Source organism: Haliotis asinina, chromosome 4, assembly GCF_037392515.1.
Source record: "Haliotis asinina isolate JCU_RB_2024 chromosome 4, JCU_Hal_asi_v2, whole genome shotgun sequence".
Classification (NCBI taxonomy): domain Eukaryota; kingdom Metazoa; phylum Mollusca; class Gastropoda; order Lepetellida; family Haliotidae; genus Haliotis; species Haliotis asinina.
In genome coordinates, this window is record NC_090283.1 from 63,153,971 (window position 1) to 63,177,819 (window position 23,849).

General features: G+C 39.8%; 1 protein-coding gene across 2 annotated transcripts in view; it reads left to right on the forward strand.

Annotated features, from left to right (window-relative positions):
• Positions 1–17,708, forward strand: part of LOC137282644 (neuropeptides capa receptor-like) — a 29,567-nt gene extending 11,859 nt beyond the window's left edge. The window contains exons 1-2 of one of the 2 annotated variants that reach the window (XM_067814431.1): positions 9,605–9,682; positions 13,835–17,708. In XM_067814431.1, the coding sequence (XP_067670532.1) occupies positions 15,904–16,935 (1,032 nt within the window). In that variant the 5' untranslated portion in view covers positions 9,605–9,682; positions 13,835–15,903 and the 3' untranslated portion in view covers positions 16,936–17,708. Of the gene's footprint in view, positions 1–9,604; positions 9,683–13,834 lie in introns of those variants that run through there. The other variant, XM_067814430.1, reaches the window with a different exon arrangement.
• The last annotated feature ends 6,141 nt before the right edge of the window (positions 17,709–23,849 follow it).

Genomic DNA, 23,849 nt, shown 5'->3' on the forward strand with positions numbered 1-23,849 from the left:
ACGCCCATCGCCGTCACCCTAGCAAGTTGGGTCCTTGGCCTGCAGCCTTCTCCTCAGGTGGTCTGTAAGGGTGTTGGAGAACTTTGATTTTTTTCTTTCACAGTTGAGATACACATTAGTATTTTTCCTAACATTTCGGTCAACTTTCGAATTTGACATCCTTTCTCATTCTTCTCTCAAGTTTCGAGCTGAAAGTATTTTTTCACAGTTTAAATGTGTGCCTTCCCCTTGTATTTTCTCCCTTAAGTGCATCCACGTAGATCTGAGTTGGAATTGGTACTCAACAACCCATCCATGAGGTAAGAAGTGGTCAACAGGACTGGGTGGTCAAATTCGCTGATTTGTGTAGGGCGATGCTCATGATGTTAACCACTCGATTATGTACATACCGCCCTCCTGTAGCTGGAATAGTGTTGAGTGCAGCGTTAAAGAACAAATATACTTAATCAGCGAGACAGTTAAATAAACTGGTGACAACAGGATCAGTGATAGCATTCTAGTATATTCTCAGTGGCCTCGAACATCCAATGGAAGGAACGGACAGCCCTTTAACCACAAGACTACCCAACCAACCCCTTCATTTTCGATGGCCTTGTAAAATGCATGCGTGCTTGCCACAGACTTCCAGTCTTTCACCAGTTCTACTATGGATGCCTTGTGTTGGATAGGAAACATTAATGGAATAACTTTGCGTAAATATAGCGCGAGTAAAGCGACACTTGAAACGTGTTTGTATAAATGTCAGCGCCATCAGTTATTTGCAATGCCTATCTCCGTGGAACTGACATTAACAATAGCAGCCAGCAGACATGATCTTGAATAAGAACTTCCTTGATGAAACTAGTAGAGGCTAAAAGTAGCGTTAAAGGAGTTATAAACACACACGTCAACATTTTTGAGTTAGGGGAGCTGTAACTTAAATATATAAATATGTTAGCTTTACGACGCAGGCAACTCACGTCAACATCTTACATGCGCCATAACTCATATATGTGAAGATCATAACGTTACTATGAAACTCAGGTACGTCACCGTCTTAGCGTAACGACAGCTGTAACCACATATGTCAATATACTTTACGGTAACTGTAATATGTGTCAAGATCCTAGTGTTACAGGAGCTCTAACAACCCTAACTCGCTTACGTCAGCATCATGGCGTCACGTCAGACGTAATGGGCAACTTCAGTACCGAAGTCTCACCACACCTGCAACACCTTAACTTAATAACAGGCCTTTCTAATACCTTCAACATCTTAGCGGTGAGACAGATGTAACTCACAAACGTCAACGTCTTATCGGTGAGACAGTTGTAACTCACAAACGTCAACATCTCAGCGGTGAGACAGTTGTAACTCACAAACGTCAACGTCTTAGCGGTGAGACAGTTGTAACTCACAAACGTCAACATCTCAGCGGTGAGACAGTTGTAACTCACAAACGTCAACGTCTTATCGGTGGGACAGATGTAACTCACAAACGTCAACGTCTTATCGGTGAGACAGTTGTAACTCACAAACGTCAACGTCTTATCGGTGAGACAGTTGTAACTCACAAACGTCAACGTCTTATCGGTGAGACAGTTGTAACTCACAAACGTCAACGTCTTATCGGTGAGACAGTTGTAACTCACAAACGTCAACATCTTAGCTGTGAGACAGTTGTAAACGTCAACATATCAGCGGTGAGACAGTTGTAACTCACAAACGTCAACGTCTTAGCGGTGTGACAGATGTAACTCACAAACGTCAACGTCTTAGCGGTGTGACAGTTGTAACTCACAAACGTCAACATCTTAGCTGTGAGACAGTTGTAAACGTCAACATATCAGCGGTGAGACAGTTGTAACTCACGAACGTCAACATCTTAGCGCTGGGATAGCTTAACTGACGCACGTCAACTGCTCAACGTTAGTGCAGCCATTACCCACATACGTCAACATCTCTGTGAGAGAATAACCTTAATTGACATAGGTCAGCATCTAAGGCTGGTCAGGGCAACATCACCAGTGGAAATGTGCCAGGTTATTTGACATTTGGCTTAGCGCTTACAGGCGACGAATATCCAAGTCCAACAACGGTGGCACCGCGTAGGTAAACTCAATTAATCTGACTGCATTACCCGCACTAGTTGACATACAGGATCTGGCGGTAAAGTGGTTTGTTGGTGCCGTCCGCCGTACACCTCCAACACTCCACACACGCGATCCTTGTTCAACCAACAGTGGAATCAGTTGTTCGTGCGGCAGCATGTCCTCAGCGGGAGTCTACGTCACGTCACGACTGTCGGGATCTGTTACACATGTCAATCAACGACGCTATGGATTACAGGCCAAATGCCTGACGTGACTTTACAGACAAATATACGCCATATTATGAAATAACGGGAACTGACAGAACTGCGTTTATCTGAAGGGCACACTCTCTCGTTTCAACAATCACTCCATTATTCATTGTCCATTGGCTTGATGCCATTCAATCTGTTTATTCGTTTACAGTCAAAGCCTCTCATTGTTGTATAAACGAATAAACAGGACATTTTCGCCTAAGCTAAGGACCATACCTTCAGACAACTGTTTCATTTACCCAGAAAATAATTATTGGTTAGGTATGGTGTAACACTCGACAAGAAATAAATACTACTGCCCATGTGTCTGTCAGATATAGTTTATGTTACAACGAGTCCTTTTAAAACGCGTTTAAAGAGCGAAACTGATTCTTCCTTGGCTTTATCATTTGCATTTTGTCAATCTTGTAAATCCCCTACTCTTTTAATGATACATTAGGTAAATGTTCTGCTGTAGTATTACATAACGCAAAGGTGATGTCATGTAACCTACTGCTCACTGCTGACACATATCCCCGTGAAGATGTGGGTTATAACTGATCTTCAGTAACCCATGCTTGTCGCAAGAGGCAACTAAAGGGATCGGGTGAGCTGGCTCGTTGATCTGGTTGACAGATGTCATTGTATTCCAATTGCTTAGATGTTCATGCTGTTGATCACTGGAATGTCTGGTGCAGACTCGATTAGTTACAGACCGCTGGAATATTTCCGAATGTCTCGTTAAACTGCTAGTATATTCATTCGCTCCCCAGCAGATAGTGTAACCATGCACTGAAACGTGTCATCACACCTGTTGATTATCAAGGGGGAGGTCACGATGAAAACCAGATTAGATATAAAAACATTGTAACAAGTTCAAGAATTAGAGTTCTGCTCTACCTTACGCTCCCAAATTATTTCAGGTGAAAAACTGACCGGCATATATATTTATGGCAGGTGTGTCCGGTGCGGCTGGATATGCTCACCTTTTCGCGAACACTTGGTATTATCAATATTTCAGGAACATGAAGTTAGAAACGGACTGGTGATTGGGGATTCGAATCCCGAATCCCAAATCTGAATATTTGTTTCAGATGGGTGGGGTGGGGTGTGTGAATGAATATAGTTCAACTCTCGGCAACATTCGACTGGAGTGTCTGCTTTAGACCCGATTTGTTACACACACTATGCAGCTGTAATATTGTATGATGATATATCTGCACATGATATAGTCACGATATACAATGGACCCCTTTTTGTCAGATATTTATGATGAAAGTGAAAAGGAAAATGTCGCTTGTATTGTTTAACAATGTCGCTATAGTAACCATCTATTTCAGAAGACTTATACCAGAGGTGATAGAGGGTGAAGTTTATATAGAAGATATTGTACGACCTTCCGTGTGATACCATTTTTATTGAACGACTAATTTTATGATTTGGTATGAAACGGGCGAAGTAAAATGGTATTTCAAGGAAGAGAGTTTAGTATTCTGTTTCTTACTCTCCAACCTAAATTAATTTAAATTGCGGCGAAATGGCCTACGGTGAGAGAGGACTCTGAGCTTTCCGCAGGTCAAGCAAAGCCTGTTACCATTGCGTCAGAGGAATTAACATTGTGATGTCATAACTGTAAATCATTATGACGTTTGCTATTGCCGTAAAAATATTACACTGCAATTTCATCCACGGGCGGGTAGTAAGTACCGTTACATTGATCTGGAGCTTCTTTTGGTAACGTTTAAGCTTTCAGCTTGGGCTGGATGCCTTTTCGCGTACACAAGGTGTTACCCCAGTGTGGGGCCGATAAATAAAACATGCAGACATCCACGATACAGTTAACTAATCGAATTAGGTTAGCTTTTGTATGTATGGGGTAAGATATTCCATGGAACTGTTTCCGTTTGTTGACCTTGAAATGGTGGTCGCCAGTATTGTCGCTAGACCGTTAACCCAGGGCCATTAACTGAGCCGACCCAAAGAGAAAGTGTGTGAGTGAGTATGGCTTAACGCCGCTTTTAGCAATATTCCAGAAATACCACAGTGAAAGACACGAGACATGGCATTCACACACTGCACCCATGTGGGTAATCGAACCCGAACCCGGGTATTCGAGTAACGGGCCAAAGCTTCAACCGTTAACATCGGGAGTGCATGACAGTGACAGTGACAGGTGCTACCATGGGTATAAGACAGTGTCAGATACCACCATGGGAGTAAGACAGTGTCAACCACCGCCGCACACAGAGACACACAGAGAGACACACACACAAACACACACACACACAAACACACACACACAAACACACATACATACATACATACATACATACACACACACACACACACACACATACATACATACATACATACATACATTCATACATAGGCGTGCAGATACCCACGTACAGACACAGACAGATGTACAGACACAGACACACACAGATACACATATATTCGTTCACACAAACACGCACGCACGCACGGACGCACTCACGCACACACTGTCCCTTACTCCAGTCTTTAGCTATACCGATATGTACGGTATATAAATATCCTATAGTTGTATGTGTCTCTGCGCTTAGGTCTTCATGTAACACTGACAGTGAAAGTTATGCGTTAATACAGAACGCTGTTTACACAAGGGTTTTGAAATATACTTATATTGGATTCTTATTCATTAAAGTGTGATGTCCATGGTATTTCGTATGCATATCAATAGATATTCGAGGCACAATAGGCTGTAATCAACAATTCCTGATGCATTATCATCAACATCAACACATTGGGCCTTCCCTTCATCAACAACAACGGTGTGACGCACACAGTCAGTTAGTTCCTTGACGGCTAACGTCGGGTTTATCCGTATTCGTAATACAGATTGAGGCACATCTATATTCATAGCACTATATGAAAGGTCAGTAATCTGCTGACGCTAAAGGCGATGTCATGTAATAGAGGATGCAACACGAGGAACTGTCATCATATCTTATATTCTTTTAATAGTTACTGTTTTGTATTACCAGTTCTGACTCTCAAAACAGATACATAATTTGAGGATGAATTGTTACCTATTCAAGCATAACAGACAGGATTCCGAGTTAAGTTACGTTTATATTTAGGAAAAAAATATTTAATTTATTACATCAATGTGACAACACAACAAATAGTGGATCAGTCAGTGGATCAGTCAGGTTTCAAGAACAACCGTTCTGTAGCCACCACGTCATAATAGTATCGTGACTTTAGATTTGGTCTTAACTTCTGTAGCCACCACGTCATAATAGTATCGTGACTTGACTTGGTCTTAACTTCTGTAGCCACCACGTCATAATAGTATCGTGACTTTAGACGTGGTTTTAACTTCTAGTGTTAATGCCTTGACAATGCATGCATAGGAAGATTCTCATTCCACTTTTCCCTTTGATGGCGTCAAATGAAACAACATGCATTATGTGAAATGGGGCATTTAATGATGAACTATATGCAAAAGTGCCTATACTTAATTGACTGTTAATTTATGACCATATTTCTTCCTGCTCCATCACGTTAAATTCGGAAACAGCGGCAATAACCAAGTCATTCAGTGTGTTCAGTGGCAGTATTCATGATTTATTGCACGTCACGGTTTACTTGTAATTACAATGTCATGTACTGGTGTAAATGACACTTCCACCACACCGGCATTAGACACAATCGTTATGAGAGATGGTGCCCTTTGATAGAGGTTAATTCCCAAGCAAGCGGAAACATTTAAACAAGTAAACAACAAAACATAGTCCGATTTTGCATTATTGCTGTTTGAAATTTAATCTCAAAAGGTCAACGCGCTTATTACAGTTGAAGATTGTTTCTTCACATGTGCATAAAGAATTATAATGGGCAATAAAGTGACTCTCATCATTGCAATTTTGAAATCACATCCTTTAGGATGGGCTATTACACTCAAGTTATTTTGAAGTACCTCGGCTAGTCACAGGGTTATACTTCTATATCCAACATGTGTTGATGTAATGGGAATATCGAATGGCTGTGCTTCTATATCCAACATGTGTTGATATATATCCGTACATCATGTATGGGCACTCCTATATTCTGTTTGTGTTCCTATGTATCAGCAAGTCTTTGGTTGCACTCCTATATTATGTTTGTGATGATATATATCAGCAAGTCCTGGCTTATGACTGATCTGTTTGATGATATATAAATGTAATTAGTCTAAGTGTTGTTCACATATATTGAACTTGCCTTGATATCTAGAGGTACATTTTTGAGCTGGTGATACATGTATCAGCAAATAATAGGGTTGCACTCATCTACTCGACTTCTGCTGAGGCGTCCTGGTGTTAGTCAACGCTATAAAACCTGTACTGATACATATATAACAACCATGGGAAAGAACTTCTAGATCGGAAATATTTTCACAAATATTGACACGTCTGAAGGTTGTACATCACTATATAAATTGCATTGATACAAATCGAGAAGTCACAGGTTTTTTTTCTGCATTCGACATGTGTTAATATATATCAGTATATCTTGAGTTTTACCTGTTCGACATGTACATTGATATTTTTGGACATGTGTTAATATCTTGATGGCAATGCATGCATGGGAAGATTCTCATTCCACGCTTCCCTTTGGTGCCATGAAATGAAACAGCATGCATTAATATTATTTGAACTGAAGGCATGCAATGATGACCCATGTCCATTACTACATGAAATTTATTGTCTGCTTATAATATTTATTAACACATTTCTTCCTGTTCTATCACGTCAAATTGCACCGTTAACCAAGTCACTGAATTGGTTAAATGGCAGTATTCATAATATATTGCACGTCACGATTTACATGTTATTACAATGTCATGTACTGACTATTATATATATATAATATACTGTATATAATTATTGTTATTACAATGTCATGTACTTCCCCTACACATCATCAGCATAAGAAAAATCGTTGTGAGAAATGGAACTCTTTGAGAAAGGTGCCAGTGTCAGTGGAAACATTTAAACATGTGAACAGACAGACAGACAAACACACATGTTTATTCATTAGAAGGCTACAAGCCCGCCATACCGTCATTTGCATATGATATGTTGATAGTATAGTGCAAATGTTGCTTAAATGGAAATTTCTACTACATAATACAGAAAAATACTAGTCTTTTAGAGTACAGTCATTACTTGATTCCTTAACGTTAATAAAACTGGCATTTGGATCGAAATCAGTTAGTTATTTCGGATACCTTATACCCTAACTTTGAATGAGAAACATGTTCACTCTCAAGGAGTACATGAAAGTCATCTTCAATAACATTTTTGTCATTCAATCTACAAAATGAAAGATACTCTTTCCCTGTTATTAACTTTATTTAGTCTTCCAGTTTCAGCTGATAACTTCATATTACATCTAAATGTCGACAATGCAGATTTGAGATCTAAAGGGATATCAGAATCTAAACACCTTTCCTCATTTAAAGGTTATTAAACATGTAAACAACAAAACCCAGACCCATTTTGCGTTATTGCAGTTTGAAATATTTTCCTGAAAGGTCACCACGCGAATTACATTTGAAGATTGTTTCTTCACCCAAGGACAAAGAATTATATAGGGTTATAAAGTTACTCTTATTATTGTAGCCTTTAAAAAATCAAATCCTTCTGAATTGTGCTTTGACATTAATCGTATTCTGAAAGCTCTCGGTTAGTCATTAGAGTTGCACTTGTTTAGTCCTCATGTGTCGGAATGACAATACTACCGGTGTTGTTTTGTGTGGGTAAGTCGTTTGCACATCTTGGGTTTACTTCTTTATTGGACATGTGTTATCTTCTTGTTGAAACTAATTGCATGGGAAGATTATCATCTTACGCCACCCTTTGATGCTGTCAAATAAAACAGTATGCCTTACCTGAACGTAAGACATTTAACGACGAACCTCATTCTAACGACGAACCACGTGTATAACGACGAACCACGTGTATAACGACGAACCACGTGTATAATGACGAACCACGTGTATAACGGCATGGAAATGATTAGCTATTTACGTGAGTGGGTGAGTGAGTTTAGTTTTACGCCACACTCAGCAATATTCCAGATATTTGGCGGCGGTCTGTAAATAATCGTGTCTGACAATCCAATGATTAACAGCATGCATACATATATATGAGCATCGATCTGCGCAACTGGGAACCGATGACTTGTGTCAACCAAGTTTGCGAGCCTGACCAACTGATCCCTTTAGTCGCCTTTTAGGACATGCAGAGTCGCCTTTTATGGCATGCGTGGGTTGCCGAAGGCATATTCTACCTATATGTTTGGACAAATATCTGTATTCTAATATTTCTATAACTACAAATACGGGAATAAAGAGTCTGGCCACTGAAGTTTCTAAGTGACGGGAATCATGATATTTTGCAAGTCACGGAACACCTGTAATTGCAGTTGCGTGTATTGGCATATATTTGTTCAGTGAACCTTTCAGTACATTGCACCAGCATTAGAAATAATCGTACTTAGAAATAGATTTCTTTCAGAGAGGTCCCAATGTAAGTGGAAACATTTAAACTTCACCTCCTGTGGCGACCCGATTCAATGTCCAGTCATGCAGGATATAACTCTCTTCAGAAACACGATTGGTCAGAATAGATGCAATAATGATCAGACAAATTATTGCCATCAGGCATCAGAGCACCTAAACACGAAAAGCTACTCATTTCTTCCGTAATATGATAGGAAGAAGTAGGATCGAAGAAGCTCAAGTTTCTTCCGCATCTATACACCCGTGAAATAACAGGGGTCATTGAAGTGCCCCTTGGTCATGCTTGTAAATAACATACGTTATTGATTATTCTTTTTATAAGCTTATTTTCCCTCTAAATCAACTGAGTAATTGTCATTTACTTACATGCTTGAGTGTATGGATTTGTAACGCTATTTTACATCACGACAAAGTGATACATAATGAGAACTGTGATGTCATCGTCGCCGCTCAAAGTTCGGGGACTCTGCACCAATGGATTTCAACAATGCAGTTCTGTAACACGTCCAAAGACCGTGAAATTACTTGGAAATAGCAACATATTTATGTTAACCAATCAGAACAACTTGTAACTGTTTCCACCAATCAGCGCAGCGGCCATTCCGTAATAATTTCTATAGATAGGTATATTGATCGCAAGCGTGCATGGGAGCTATGTATCAGCAGGATCGCTTATTTCTGGGAGTGGAGAAAGTTACGTTTCAGTGTCTGACGTATTATATAGGGTGGCAGCCAGTGGTAGGGCTCAGTCATTCATGAGGCAAACACCACATGAGGTCCAACCGATCACAGTGACAGAAGTGAAGGTTTGACATTTTCTATTTTGAATATTTTGAAATGTCAATATAGTTTGTTACCTAGATATACACAGTTTGTTGAATAGATAAGTTTGATAATAATTCTTTAAAATATTGGAAATTAATATCGTAAATAATATATTCAGGCTTTTGAGCGCGTTATGAATGTTTACATTTGTATTACTGTTGTTTGTACAACATTTTGCTACGGAGCTTAAAAATGAATTTCACATGTTGCAGTCAGCAAAGCAAATATAATTTTAAGGTGAGGTGTTATGTAAGTGAGTGAGTGACTTCCTCGGTGAGTAAGGTATGGCTTAGCCCAGTGGTTAAAGCCTGCGTTCGTCGAAGGTTTGATTCCCCACTCGATTACAGTGTCTTGCACAATTGTTGACACTCTCCCCCAGCTCCCCTCCTCCGGGTGCAATAGGCTTATGCTTTATTAAAACTGCTTACCGCCATGTTCATGTTCACTGCAATCGATGCTCATGATGTTAATCACTGGATTCTCTGGTCCAGACTCGATTATATACAGACAGCTGTCTATTAGATGAACTATTGCAAAAAGTACGACGTTAAACGAACAAACAAAAGTTTATCCAGAAATATTGGATCGATTTGCGTGTGTAATTTACATGTAGTCACGAAAACGATCACAGACTTTTAATATCGTCACACCACGGTTTTAACTGTTCACGCAGTGGCTTTCCCTGCATTGGAAGTGGTGGTTGGTTCGTAACTAAAGCTTTCACACCGAACACCCGGTTTCAATTCCCCATATGGGTGTTGTGTGTGACAATGTTCTAGGGTTCCAGTCCCGATATTAGTAGGCTTCGCGCCATACCCACTCACCTGCTCCAATACATGGGTCAGGGAACGGCAGACTATGGTTAACGCCCCCCTTCCGCCGTATTTCATTTGTGTCATCTGTGTCAGCTAAATGCAGAGCAACGTCTGACGCGACGAAGGTCATAGACATCAAAACATTACCGGTGCACTATCAGCTCCAAGCTTAACTACCGGCGCCGTCGTTTAATTAACGTCATTGCGGCAAGAGCAGGTGTTGGTGTCGAGTCGGGCCTGTCATACTGACAGACCACCACAATGCTATTCTAGACTGAAGGAAAAGGTAGTAAGGAAAGGATAGACCTCCTGCACCTCTTAGGCTCACCTTTCGATAAACCAACTAACAACATCCCCGTGATTCTCGAGATCTTGAAACATTCGTCCACGATCTTCCCACTATTATGCCAAGCAGTCAAAAAGTCAAAATAAAAACTACAAAAACGAAATGGGTAATGGAGAACTTTCCGCTTTTAATTGACATGGAATATCTCAGGGGTGTCTTTTGTATCTGTCAGTACTTCTATGTTGAATTTCACGCCAACTCTGTCATAACGTATGGGGCAAGTATTGAGTGATTTTGAGCCTGGTTTGTAGCGTGCATTTTGGTCGGTCTGTTCGACGGTGTAGCACAGCAAATCAAACATTGTAAGTACTTTCCCTGGCCTACAAGAAGACTCTAACCTGTAGAGTACGCCATTAGTGCCATGGATCGTGGCAAACCAATCTACAGTGTATTCCCGCGACGTAAAATGTAAAATGAGATCAAACAGTTTTTGGTTCTTTTTTATTGATTCTCCGAAGATTAAAATTTAAATATCAAGTCTGCAGTACGTCTGAAAATAATGTGTGGAAGCAGAACCAATATCCAAATAATAATGGCTGATTATTATTTGTAAAGGTGATAAATGTTATTGACTGATAGAATCTTATATTTCTGCTTGGATACATTCGAAATTAAGTTTTTTCCCTTTTCTGCTCATATTGTAGATATTTTGTTTTACGATTAAACAGATGTCATGCAGTGGTATATTATTCCTCTCCTTGAAACAAAAATAACATTTTCTGACCTTGATTCCACGTATCAGCCAGCCATTTAGCCAACTCTTACCACACTTCAGTCAATGAAATCACATAATGCATTCACGATACTTCCAGGCACTGTTTAAAAACGAAACATACAAGTGAATCTAGGTAGCCTATCGTATGCAAAAAACATATTAGTAATCAAAATATTCTGAGTTATTTTGTACTGGAACCATTTTGAAATAACACTTTAGGTACATCAAATAGCTGTCAGATTGATATTTTATCTTTATATTGGCATTTTCTGTCCAGTATTTCTTCCCCTTTTCATTGGCTGTTGGTTTCATTAAAACAAAATTGGCAAAGTGAATTTAAAGAGATTTACCATTAACTATTTTGGAGACATGAGAGGGGGAAAATAGGATAGGCAAGTATGTTCTAAATATGGCTGAAAGCGAAATTTCTCTCTTCATTTGTTCAAACGTTGCCTTTTTAAGACCTTGGTATATAAGAAAATCAACATCAGTTTTGTATTTATAGTTAACATTTTCCTATCTACAATATTTCTACCAGATGTTATTCTCTTTTTTACTTTAGAGCGATAATTAGAATCTGATGATATCCTCTTGTATGCTAAACACTGTATGAATTTCCATCCAGTTAGAATTTCGATGGATGTTGTGGAGACATGGTTTGACTACCTAACAATTAGTTATGAGAATGAGGTATATAGTACATAATTGTGAAATCAATCCCGGTGGCACAACAGCAATAGTTTGATTGGTGGCAAAATAGTCTTTCACAGATCTTGAGATATCATCAGATTCTAATTATCGCTATAAAGTTATTGCGAAATTATGTTGAAAATTATATGTACACATCAGTGATCCTTAATTACTTAATGGACCAGAAACTACTTACTTCTCTATATTCAATCCTCTGGTGGTTGATTCTAAACACAAGCAGCGCCATGCTTGCAGAAGACTGAGTCATGCAGTGTTATAAAGTTTTTGTAATTGAAGGGTTGCATTGCCTGACAGAATCAAGAGGAGATGAAATCTGTTTATGGTGAAGATAGCCCATCATGTGATACCGTTGTGAGATGGAAAAGGAATTTTCAAACCGATCATATGTCCCAGTGAGATGAGCCAAAATGTGGACTCCACTTTGACGATACCAGTGAGGTCATTGCAGGGGCGGAGTGTTGGTTTTCCATGAAATCAGGGTGTCTATGGGAGAAAGGTGTCAGTCTTATACGTGACTATGTATAGACGTCTTACGGACAAGAAATCAAACAATAGTTTCTACCATGAAAACGCATTGGTGGTAATTAGAACTTTTGATACCCCCCTCGTACATGTGCTTTTATAAATCCGTCGGCGAGCCATGGTCTCTGGGTATTTGGAATACACAACGAGGCATATTCTCCGTGCATATCTGTCATACAGCAGTCATTTATCCCTGCTAAATGTTATAATATATTAACTACTGGAACACTTAATCCTCCATATTTAACTGTGATGGTAGCAACATTTCTTTCAGTTTTATCCTTCGTACCCTTCCATGTAAAATCAAATCATTTCTCCCAACATGGATTGATTGTATCTCATCTCAGGGGATTGGTATAGATGATTTGGTATAGAAGAGATGATTTAGTTTTGAAAGTATTTATAATTTCAACACAACAGTTCTTTCGGTAGGTGTTAGTAGTTTTAATTCCCAAATGTCCACCTGTATCTCAATCTTCCCAAGCTTATCAGAATAATTAATGTTTTCCATTGGTTCTAGATCAGCATCAAGTCTGACACCTTACAAATTAAATTGTGATTGTTACAAGTTGAGATTGTGCTCCTTTGAAAAGTGGTACCTTGACCTTTCATTTGACCCTATCCATATTAGTCTAGTCTTTTCAAAATGAACCAGAAAAGTCCAGAAAACCTTGTAACTGATTTTGTTCATTAACACAGTTAATGTCAGTGTTGCGCTGTATTATAAATCAATTAGCGTAGAAAACGACAAATGTAAAGCAATTGAATGTCCAGGTCTTTGATTTCTATCAGAGTGAACTGCAACTGCCTAAACCTATCACGAAACACTAGATCCTGTATTCATTTCTTTTCTTTCAAACTGAGCAATCGATCTGATCTTTCTGCAGGTAAACAAATGTGTTCTTTTTTCTGTTGGGGGCGAGTGAGTAGGGTTGCCAGTGAGAGTAACACGACATTCTACCTACCTGACTCGATTACATACTCTATGTGAGTGAATAATTAATATCACGACTCTTTTTTCTAGGTAACACCTTCCAGACATCAATCAATTCTGATGGAGCTTCAGTTTGCAATCAACTCTAGATGCAGTGATCTTCCTGTTACCCGTATCCGGCGTTAAGCAGAAATGATCCAGTGCCGTATTTCCTTGAAAGTCTTGGACGTGGCAATCGACTTGGTTAACAGCTCAACTCGCGGCCTGTTGAACACGCGTGAGAGTGGTTCACAAGTGCTGTGTATTAAGGTCAAGGAAAGACTTGTGGCTGTTGGATAAAAGCTTCCAAAGTCGATAATTTTGTGCTTAGTGCACAGGACAAAGACTGTTAACGGTGTTCATTATAGAGGAATACATTCACCAGACGGTCCATGGTTGTCAATACATTACATGGAGACGAATACATCAAGTGCAGGGATAGACCTTCAAACAAAACCCAGTCTCAGTACGAGCGAGTGACGTTTGTGTTGTAAAAATTCTTCCCGATCACGATCTAGGGATTGGAAACTTATGTCAATACACTGAAGAGTCTACGGTGATGAAGTGCTCTCGTTTGTTAAGGAACAACCATTTGCATTTCAGCTCCACTGGAACAATAATGGTATCGATTGGTATCCTTAAAACGTGTTTGAAGTGTGTGCTTGAGAAGATAACTCAAGACGGAGTTTTGTAAAACCTTTTTGTCCTCGTACCGAAAACAACTATCGCACGACTTGCCATTGGATGTTTATATCATCTCCAAGTATGGAACACATTACTTCCTTGTCCGGAATAAACACATGATCGGTTACTGATATTTCACTTGGAGTCTCATACTTACTCGGATGTGGGACATGAAGATTTTTTCCAATCAGTATGGATAAAGACACAAAAATAGGTCGAATCTTTACGCCTGTGTGAGATGACCTACTTAAATGGGCAAGGCGTTTATCCTCGGCGTTGATTTAAGGAGTGTGGCCAAGGAATTTGTTCAAGGAGAGTGAACGAGGCAAAAGTGACAAGTATTTATTCAAGGCTTGGGACCAGTACGCTAGTCAAAAGCTTTATGCTAGGTTCTGTCCAGAATGTAAGTCCAAGGACCTATTCTCACTGTTCGAGTTTCTTCTAATCTGGTGTCACTGACTACGATCGATGATGGCTTCCATCTACATGTTCACGGCGTTGACGTGAAGGGACATGTTTATTTTAATAGTTCCTGTGCAATACAGATATAAATATCTGCTGCATATTAATACACTGCATAAAGTCTGCTTGAACAGTAATATCACTTGTGAGGAAACATCGTGAATGACAGAACACCTTATAGATCGTGAGGTCGTTTTATTTAAGCACACATAGGTGTTTTCAACGTTACACGGATGTCACTTCTCATAGTTAAAGGCATGGTTTTAGTATTCTGTAATCACAAGATATCGAAATATCTACACACAAATGGCTTTGACTTTGAAACTGACTCTTCAGTAATTATTGCAGATGTTATCAAATGTCAGTCGTTCTGGAACTGTCTATGAAATTCGCTGGATTCAGTAAATGTTGACCATATGTGGTCAGATTGCTACCTGAAAAAGGAAACAAGAAAACACAGCAAAAGAGGAAAGAAATATCGGGAGATATTTCATTCGGCCGTGATACTCTCCAGTCTTGGGAATAGTGACAGTTCCAGTATATATCTTGACCAAAATTCTCCTCCAACATATTGAATCAGTGAACAAACAATGATATCGCACTGCAATTAATGAATCACAAACGTATGAAAATTGGAATTGATTTGACGAGATATCACGCTTTTTAATTATATGTGTTTATATTTAGCTGAAAGTGTGACGGTAAGGAAGCGAGTGCTGCTCATCCCTAATGCTTGCATATCAAGTTATACAAGACGTGTGAAGTACTGCATAGTGTTGTCTCCAATTGGTCAGTCAGAACTTCAATCGTGTATGATCAAATTGGGAACGGATCCTACGTTCATTGTGATAGCCTCTGATCTGCGTCACGCTTAGTCAGGACGATCTACTGAGTGCAGGAATGTGCACTTACCCTTACCTACAAACGTAGGTATTGTGAGTGACTGAATCGCACTGTGAGTTCTGTAAGTTCCGATGGGGTGTCTAATAACACTCATGATGAACAGCTCACGAAATATAACATCACCGATGCCGGCCGAACAGATGCTGATCTACAGCATCGCGATGATTCTCAACACCTTCATCCTTCCCATCATTGTGTTCACAGGGCTGGTGGGGAACACCGTATCTTGCATGGTGTTCGTGAGCAAGGATTTACGCCGTCTCTCTTCCAGCGTGTACGTCCTCGCTGTCCTCATCTCCGACACGGGGACGATGTTGTGTCTCCTCTCAGTGTGGTTGGAAGTTCTTGGATTTGGAATCAATCATATGCAGGGTATATGCCAGCTATTCGTGTACCTGACCTATGTGTGCAGCTTCCTGTCAGCTTGGTATATGGTGTGTATAACGGTGGAGAACTTCATTACGATCTGCCACCCTATGAAGGTGAAGGTCATGTGTACAAAGAACCGCGCAAGCGCAGTTGTAGTTATTCTGGCCGTCGCTGGCATGCTTATGTACTGTGTAACTGTGATCACTACCCATGTGAGGACCAGTTCCTCTTACCAACAGCAGTGTGTTCAGAACCCAGACTTCGATTTCTTAGTGTCTGTGTTCACGTACGTTGATTCCATTGTGACGCTTCTTCTTCCGGTGTCAAGTATAGGGTTCATGCTCGTCGCCATGGGATTTTCTATAGCCAATACAGTTCGATGGAGGAAAAACAGTCCACGCACAGACAGTGCACGGAGATGTATAAAAAGTCCGCAAGTCCGAGTAACAAAGATGTTATTTGCCCTTTCAACGACATTTTTAATAATGAATGCTCCCTTGCATTGCATGAGATTGTACTACCTTCTCCGGGACAGTACCAATGCAGCAACACAGATGTCCCACACTGCAGCATTGGTCCATCTGTTTCTGCTCTTCATCTCCTACTCACATTGTGCAGTGAAGTTCTTCCTATTTATTGGCTTCAGTAGAAACTTCAGGAAAAGTTTGAAAGAATTGGGATTCATGTGTTCTGTCTGTACCAAAGATGTGAACACACACCCAGTTTATGTATAGACCTGCTTAGATTCCATTGTTTGGGGTTCTTGTCTCCAAGACGTTTAACTGTATGCCTTCGCTAACATAAATGGTTTAGCACAATGTTGTTCTTAGGGTTTAAAGAATGAAAACATATGGAGAGGTAAGCAGGCCCCCTTGCTTCTCCATGGTTTGATAGAGAAATGGTTAACGAGGACGAAAGAGCAAATAACAGGGAATGTGGTCGACAGTTTTGTTTTGCCCTATTTATACTGTAAATTGCATTTATTGAACATTTATCAACGTAGATTACATTGTTGAAAAGAATCCATGTGATCATGTTTAATAACAATAATCACATTACATTTGTTGATAATATAAACGGCCGGCGAAAAGATGAAGTAAAATAAGAGGAACTGGTATTAACATGGTGATGCATTTGATACGGGTAGCAACATCCAGATGGTCAACCGTTTTTGCTTTTCACTTTTGTAACTTTTCAAGGGGTTAATTGTGTACTTTCTTTTACCCTTCAATATAATACCCAGACTGTATTTATTGTATCATATACAGCCGAAATAGAATAATATTGCAAGTTCATATTTACTGTCTACGCCTTCCGACTGTGTTGATGTACTTAGTCAGTAAGAAATAATACATTTTGGTCTGGTTTGGAAACTTTAACTCATCTCGTTTCGCAGGACGTGTGGGAGAAGGTTAATGCTTTCTCATTGTGCCATTATATATTTGCTTTTTGAATAATATGGCCAAATATGTGTGTAACAAAGCATTAAACAACAAATATAACAGAATTTGACTTTTCATTGCAAGGACCATGAACGTTGGACACAGAGGACATATTGTCCCTTACCACGGTCCTTCTTGTTGTGGGTTCGAATCCAGATGGTCTGTATCACCCTGTTTGTGGGTTTGAATAGAATCATATACATTCATTGCCTTAACCGGTTTGGTCTACATATGATTATTAAATGATCACGCCGCTATAAAACTGAAACATTGTATCAAGACCATTCCATTATTCCATTCAATTGAGGAATTAAGTCCATTTGCCAATCACAGGTTTGTTGTGGTGGGTTCAAATGTAGAATCGTCGCTTTAATGTATTTCAGCACACCTTTAAAATGGACGACCTGCTCATGAGCTATCCCAACATAGAAGAGAAACAGGTCACTCGAAATAGTATACCAACATTTAATTATTTCCTATCTCTACAGTGTTCTATAATGTCTTCTGAACGGTGAACTATTTAAAAACAACGTTAAGACTTACTTGATAAGTCTGAGGTGCAGCTGAACCATCGGGCGATGTCTCTACCGAGATCCCTACCAACTCGAAGTTTGGGTTTCGAATCGGGTTTAACTTCACACATTCACAAAATTTAGTTATTTGACATAAACAAGCGATAGCACATAAATACTTTTTTACACTACCACGAAAATGTCATATACTTATAATGGCTACAGGAGGACTTTGCAGACATTCTGGAAACCTTGGACGAAGCTTCGAAGACAATCGGTGGGTCTAAGGATTATCCACCGATGGGTCTTCGAATGACTTATAAAAGTGACACAAATAGGAGAGTTTTATGGATGTCAACTTCTTTATAATGAGGAACACAACGTTTTTGGAGTGTATACTTACTCCTCCTAGCTTCCATTTGTGGTATCATTATTTTTGGTGTCCTTACATGTACACATAATAAATTAATTCCTCAAAGAACAGAATAACTGTCCACTAATGATGAAGATGTGAAGGGTGTATAGATGAAATTAACACACACGTGTGTGTGTGTGTGTGTGAGAGAGAGGGGGGAGAGAGAGAGAGAGAGTGAGTGAGAGAGAGAAAGTGAGATCAAATGTGTAAAGAAACAACCTAATTAACTGTCATCAAACTTTACACATAGTGGATGCATACTTGCAACTTTCCTCTCAGCTGAGATTATCAATAGAAACAGTAGCATCGGTTTAATATAGACTCTTTCCAACAGGTAAGCATGACATTGCTCTACTTATTGGTAAGAGTATCACTGATATGCAGTCAGTCCAAAATGAAATCATTTGCTGCAGCCTGTTTCCACGGGGTTGCTGGAAGGACAAGGACAAGGACAAATATACAAATTCACATTTCTTACCAACTGTTATTTACATAACAGTCATAAAACATTTAACTTATAGAAGTTCATACTCATCCTTTGGGTACTGGGTGCCACGGCTTGTGTCTGTCATGACCTTATCTTTAAATGGCTGTAAGCAGACATCAGTGGCGATATTTGAAAATTTACAGACGCAAGACATGCATAATTATTGTAGGATATTTATTCAGCCCACATATCCATGCAACTATTGCTCGCTCAAGGCGCTGGTATTTGTTTCCCTCGATCATTGGATATCAGTCTCGGTGTCACATCGTATTATCAAACTCAACGTCCTGGGGAGTATACAACTCTTGCTGCCACTAGGCGCAGCGAGTTTATTGTGGCTTTCGCATCCTATCGAGGGACCCATTTCACAGCTGGGTGGACTGGGACACATACTCATAGTACTTTGTCCAAGTTTAGTGCACGTTGCTGTACCCGCAACTTGGTCACATACCAACTGATTCGTGGGCTCTTTTAAGTGCACAGGGCTGTGTACGCTATGGGTTGTGACAACACAAAAAGAATCTGCACTCAAAGTTGACTCCACGGTTTTAACACCCGGTCACCTGTGTACAGGTGGGCTCGATCCCAAAACATCAACCTCGCTGGATTACTAGCCTTGCGCTTTAGCCAACTCGCCCACCGCGCCACACACATCCATCAGGTCTAATCGTCCTGTTCACAGTATTGAATGCTGCATACTGTCTCAGATAAATTATTCGTTAACGTAGCTGGAGCTTTGCACTGAGGGTAACGGGCTGTAAACAGACGTTATCGGGTGAATTCACCAACACGACGATACCTTCATTAGCAATTAATTGATCGAGGTAAGGACGAATAGATTCAATCTGTATGGCGTAGACTAATCAAGGGAACGGTGTGTCCTTATATGTAAGATATGAGCAACAATGCCCCTGGAAGACATCACCTCTAGTTATAAACAAAATACACAAAGTAACAACTCTGTAAGACATCAGCTCTAGTTATGATTTTAAGTCATACCGGCAATATTTCCCTCATATCATGACTATTAATAAGTTATAATGTCACAATGCATCACTATAAAAACCTGTAGGCAAAGGACAGAAGTAGAATATCACAGATATAATTCTAAACTAGCTTGAAAATCTAAACTATGAAAAAATACGACGTAAAAGGTTGCTATAGATCGCCAACAACTGAAGGTAAATCACCATATTCGCACCCATGGGGACATACAGTGCCTCTGTTACCTGCTGGGACCGTAGCTGGATTTAGATAATCGTTTCAGCCATTGGTGATTGAAGACAAATCTGGCCATGCTTTAAAATAATAATTCTATGACTAAGACGGATGGTCTAAAACTCCTTTGAATGTTGTGAGTGAGTGAGTTTAGTTTTACGCTGCTTTTAGCAATATTCCAGCAATATGACGGCGGGGGACACAAGAAAATGGGCTTCACACATTGTACCCATGTGGGGAATCGAACCCGGGTCTCCGGAGTGACGAGCGAACGCTTTAACTACTAGGCTACCCCACCACCCCCCTTTGAATGGGACTTACGTGCCTTTTTGAAGAAATATAAGGACTTTTAATAAACAAAATGCAGGCTAAACGTCAGCCATTTCGCGAATTCATTGACATCTTCCTTTTCAGACAAGGAAGAGTAAGGCTACATAGTCACCAGGAGGGTTGGTAGCTGAAGAGGTGAGGAAGGCAGATTGACGTTCGTTACCGATCAGAGTCGGAGGCATCACTAGCTTATAAGACGTGCACTGGACTTGCAGAATGTCACCATAGGACATAATTGAAAATCCACCTAAAGGAATACCGCTCCAAACTCGACAGCGGGATAGGCATATGTATTTCTGTACCAAGAGGCTATCTTGTGCTGACAGGTTGGAGATACGGGCGATGCTAAACGGACGGGTGACGCTGTTTTCTGATGAATGTGCGATACCCAGAGATGCCAACCTCTACGATTTTATAGTAGTCGCTACGAATTGTAACTTCAAACTACGCCAATTCCACTAGAAATCCTACGAAATTTGAATAAAAAGCATTAAAATTCGGATATATAGACAAAAACATATATTTTCAACGATGAAATACATTTTCGGACTTCACGTACCTTCCATTCATCATATTTAATAACACATTTGAACTGGAATGATTGCAAGTAACAAACGTAATTTTAGCAAAGCTGATTTCAAAACCTTTGCGATTTGACTCGTTTAGTTCCTGCGGAAATAATTGAACCATGTGACCGTAATATCGTTCATTTTTTTCCCAGAATCCATCATGATTTTGTTTATTTATTTGACTACGAATTTTATGGTCAAGCTACTAATTTTGAACATTGAAACTACTATTTGCAACACTTTAGGGTTGGCATCTCTGTACGGTACCGTCTGGTCCTCACCTACGAACCTTACCTGTTTTCGTGTCAAGGCACCAATTCGTCTACTCCATACTGTTGGTATCTGTGTATTCTGTTTCCATAGTTGATGAGAACGTCTGTTCTAAATCATTCAAAGTGGGTCATGTCCAGTTAATTACGGATTATCGCGTGTAAATACTATTTCATGTCCTCTTGATTACGGATAATGGCACATGCAATAGGTCAGGTCCACTTAATTACGAAGCATGGCATGTTGAGACAGTGTCAGCAGTGGCTCTGAATAAGCATGATGATTTAAGCCATGTTCTGTAAGCACTATTGTATGGAACATTGTCGTTTTGTCACCAACATATCCAAAATCAAGGAAAGCGTGAACATCATGGACAAAAATCAGATTTCAACATAAGAAAGAGTAAAATAAATGAATAGAACCAACTCTGTAATCATGTGAGTGAGTGAGTGAGTGAGTTAATATTTAACGTCACACCGGCAGTATTTCAGCCATATCGTGACGAGAACATTTAACACTGAAATGGAATATAAGTATGTCATAAAAACCTGTCGACGAACGACAATATAACAACTAGAATATCATAATTAGAATTAAAACTAGCGTGAAAACTAGTATCACTATTCGAACAATACAATATACAAACAGGCTATAGATTGCCAACATCTGAAGGTAGATCACCATACTACTCGTCTGATAATGGTTCTTGGTTAGTAAGCACCATCAAGGTGCTTTTGGGATTTAAAAGATTAGACTCAAAGATCTTCATTTCTTAAGGCTTTCTGAAAATGCAACTGACTGTTTCAAGTGCTTGTGGGATTTAAAAGATCACACTCAAAGATCTTCATTTTTGCTTTCTGAAAATGCAACTGACTGTTTCAAGTGTTTGTGGGATTTAAAAGATCACACTCAAAGATCTTCATTTTTGCTTTCTGAAAATGCAACTGACTGTTTCAAGTGCTTGTGGGATTTAAAAGATCAGATTAAAAGGACTTCATTTCTTCAGGCTGTCTGAAAATGCAACTGACTCTTTCGGACAGACATAAGTAATGTTTTAATGATAACACTTGTGTGCAAGGTGGTCACACACGGCATTCGTGTCAGTAATGCCTCCACATAGATGCATACACTAGAACGAGATAGCATCGGTCCAAGAAAGCTACATCTAAATAGCATATAGTCACGGAAAAACCAACCGCGTAATTCACGGCTTTCTTCTATTGGTGTCAAGATCGTCGCATGAATGAAATACGAGGTCACACTCGTGTGAAATCGGATCATCCGGTTGAGCTCGTTAAGTTGCTTACAGAAAACAGAAGTTGTCAGGTACGCGGATGCATGTATTTTGCCTGTCATATTGAAACTGATAAAATTAGGCCCTGCCTCGGAGCATATAGGGGTGTTGTGGGAAATGATTGTTCCTGTGGGTCTTCAGTCGTTGCCCAGACCTTTTGTAGTACATCCTGCACTCACGAAGTCAATAAATATTATTGACAACATTCCCCCCTCTCGAGTTTGGTCGTTGTCTGTGTAGAGAAAATCAGGAACGCGTTTTAACGAGCTTTTTTCTTCAAGTCACCAATGACCCTCCTAAACGTCACCGATAAGTCTGGAATCGATTGGTATGTTTTAGGAATACACGAACGCTGAAGAAGCGAGTATTCCTCCTATTACATTGTGCTTACGGACTCATCTGAAACGCACATATCAATGATGCCCGGATGAAATTAGAGATATTCATTTAGAGATAACCATTGGACTTTTCGTTGACACGATTGTACAATGGACCCTTGGCAAAGAATACAGAAACGGTTTTGTCCTTGTATTCAACTGTATAAACTGGCTCGATACTTTAAGAACAAAAGTTAAAACTCATGGAAAGTTAAAACTCATATCACTATTTGGACAATACAATATAAAAACTGGCTATAGATCGCCAACAACAGAAGGTAGATCACCACACTAGGAACCTTGGGGACTTACAGTACCTTTGCTATCTGCGTGGACCCTAGTTGTAATTATACCATCCCTTCAGCTTCTGGCGATTGTAAAAAATGTTAGCCGCAATTAAAATACATGAACACTATGTGTAAAAGTCCTGGTAAGTTTGAATTTGCTTCAAACGCGTTTTGGGACTTACGTACCCTCTCAGGAGGCCTCGAATGCAGTAACGTTGATCAAAGAACTTCTAAGCTACTCCCGTTTGACAACGACCGGTAATGAGACACCTCCTACATCACATTCAGCAGAAACACAAGCGTCACTGAATTTCACACACAATAAGACACAAAGTGACTGGCTATATACATCATATAAACCCCTAAAAAGAAGGCAGACAGAAGGAGAGAGGCAGACGGAGACAGACACCAGTGCACGCCAGAGCAGTCCAGTGCACATCCCAACCA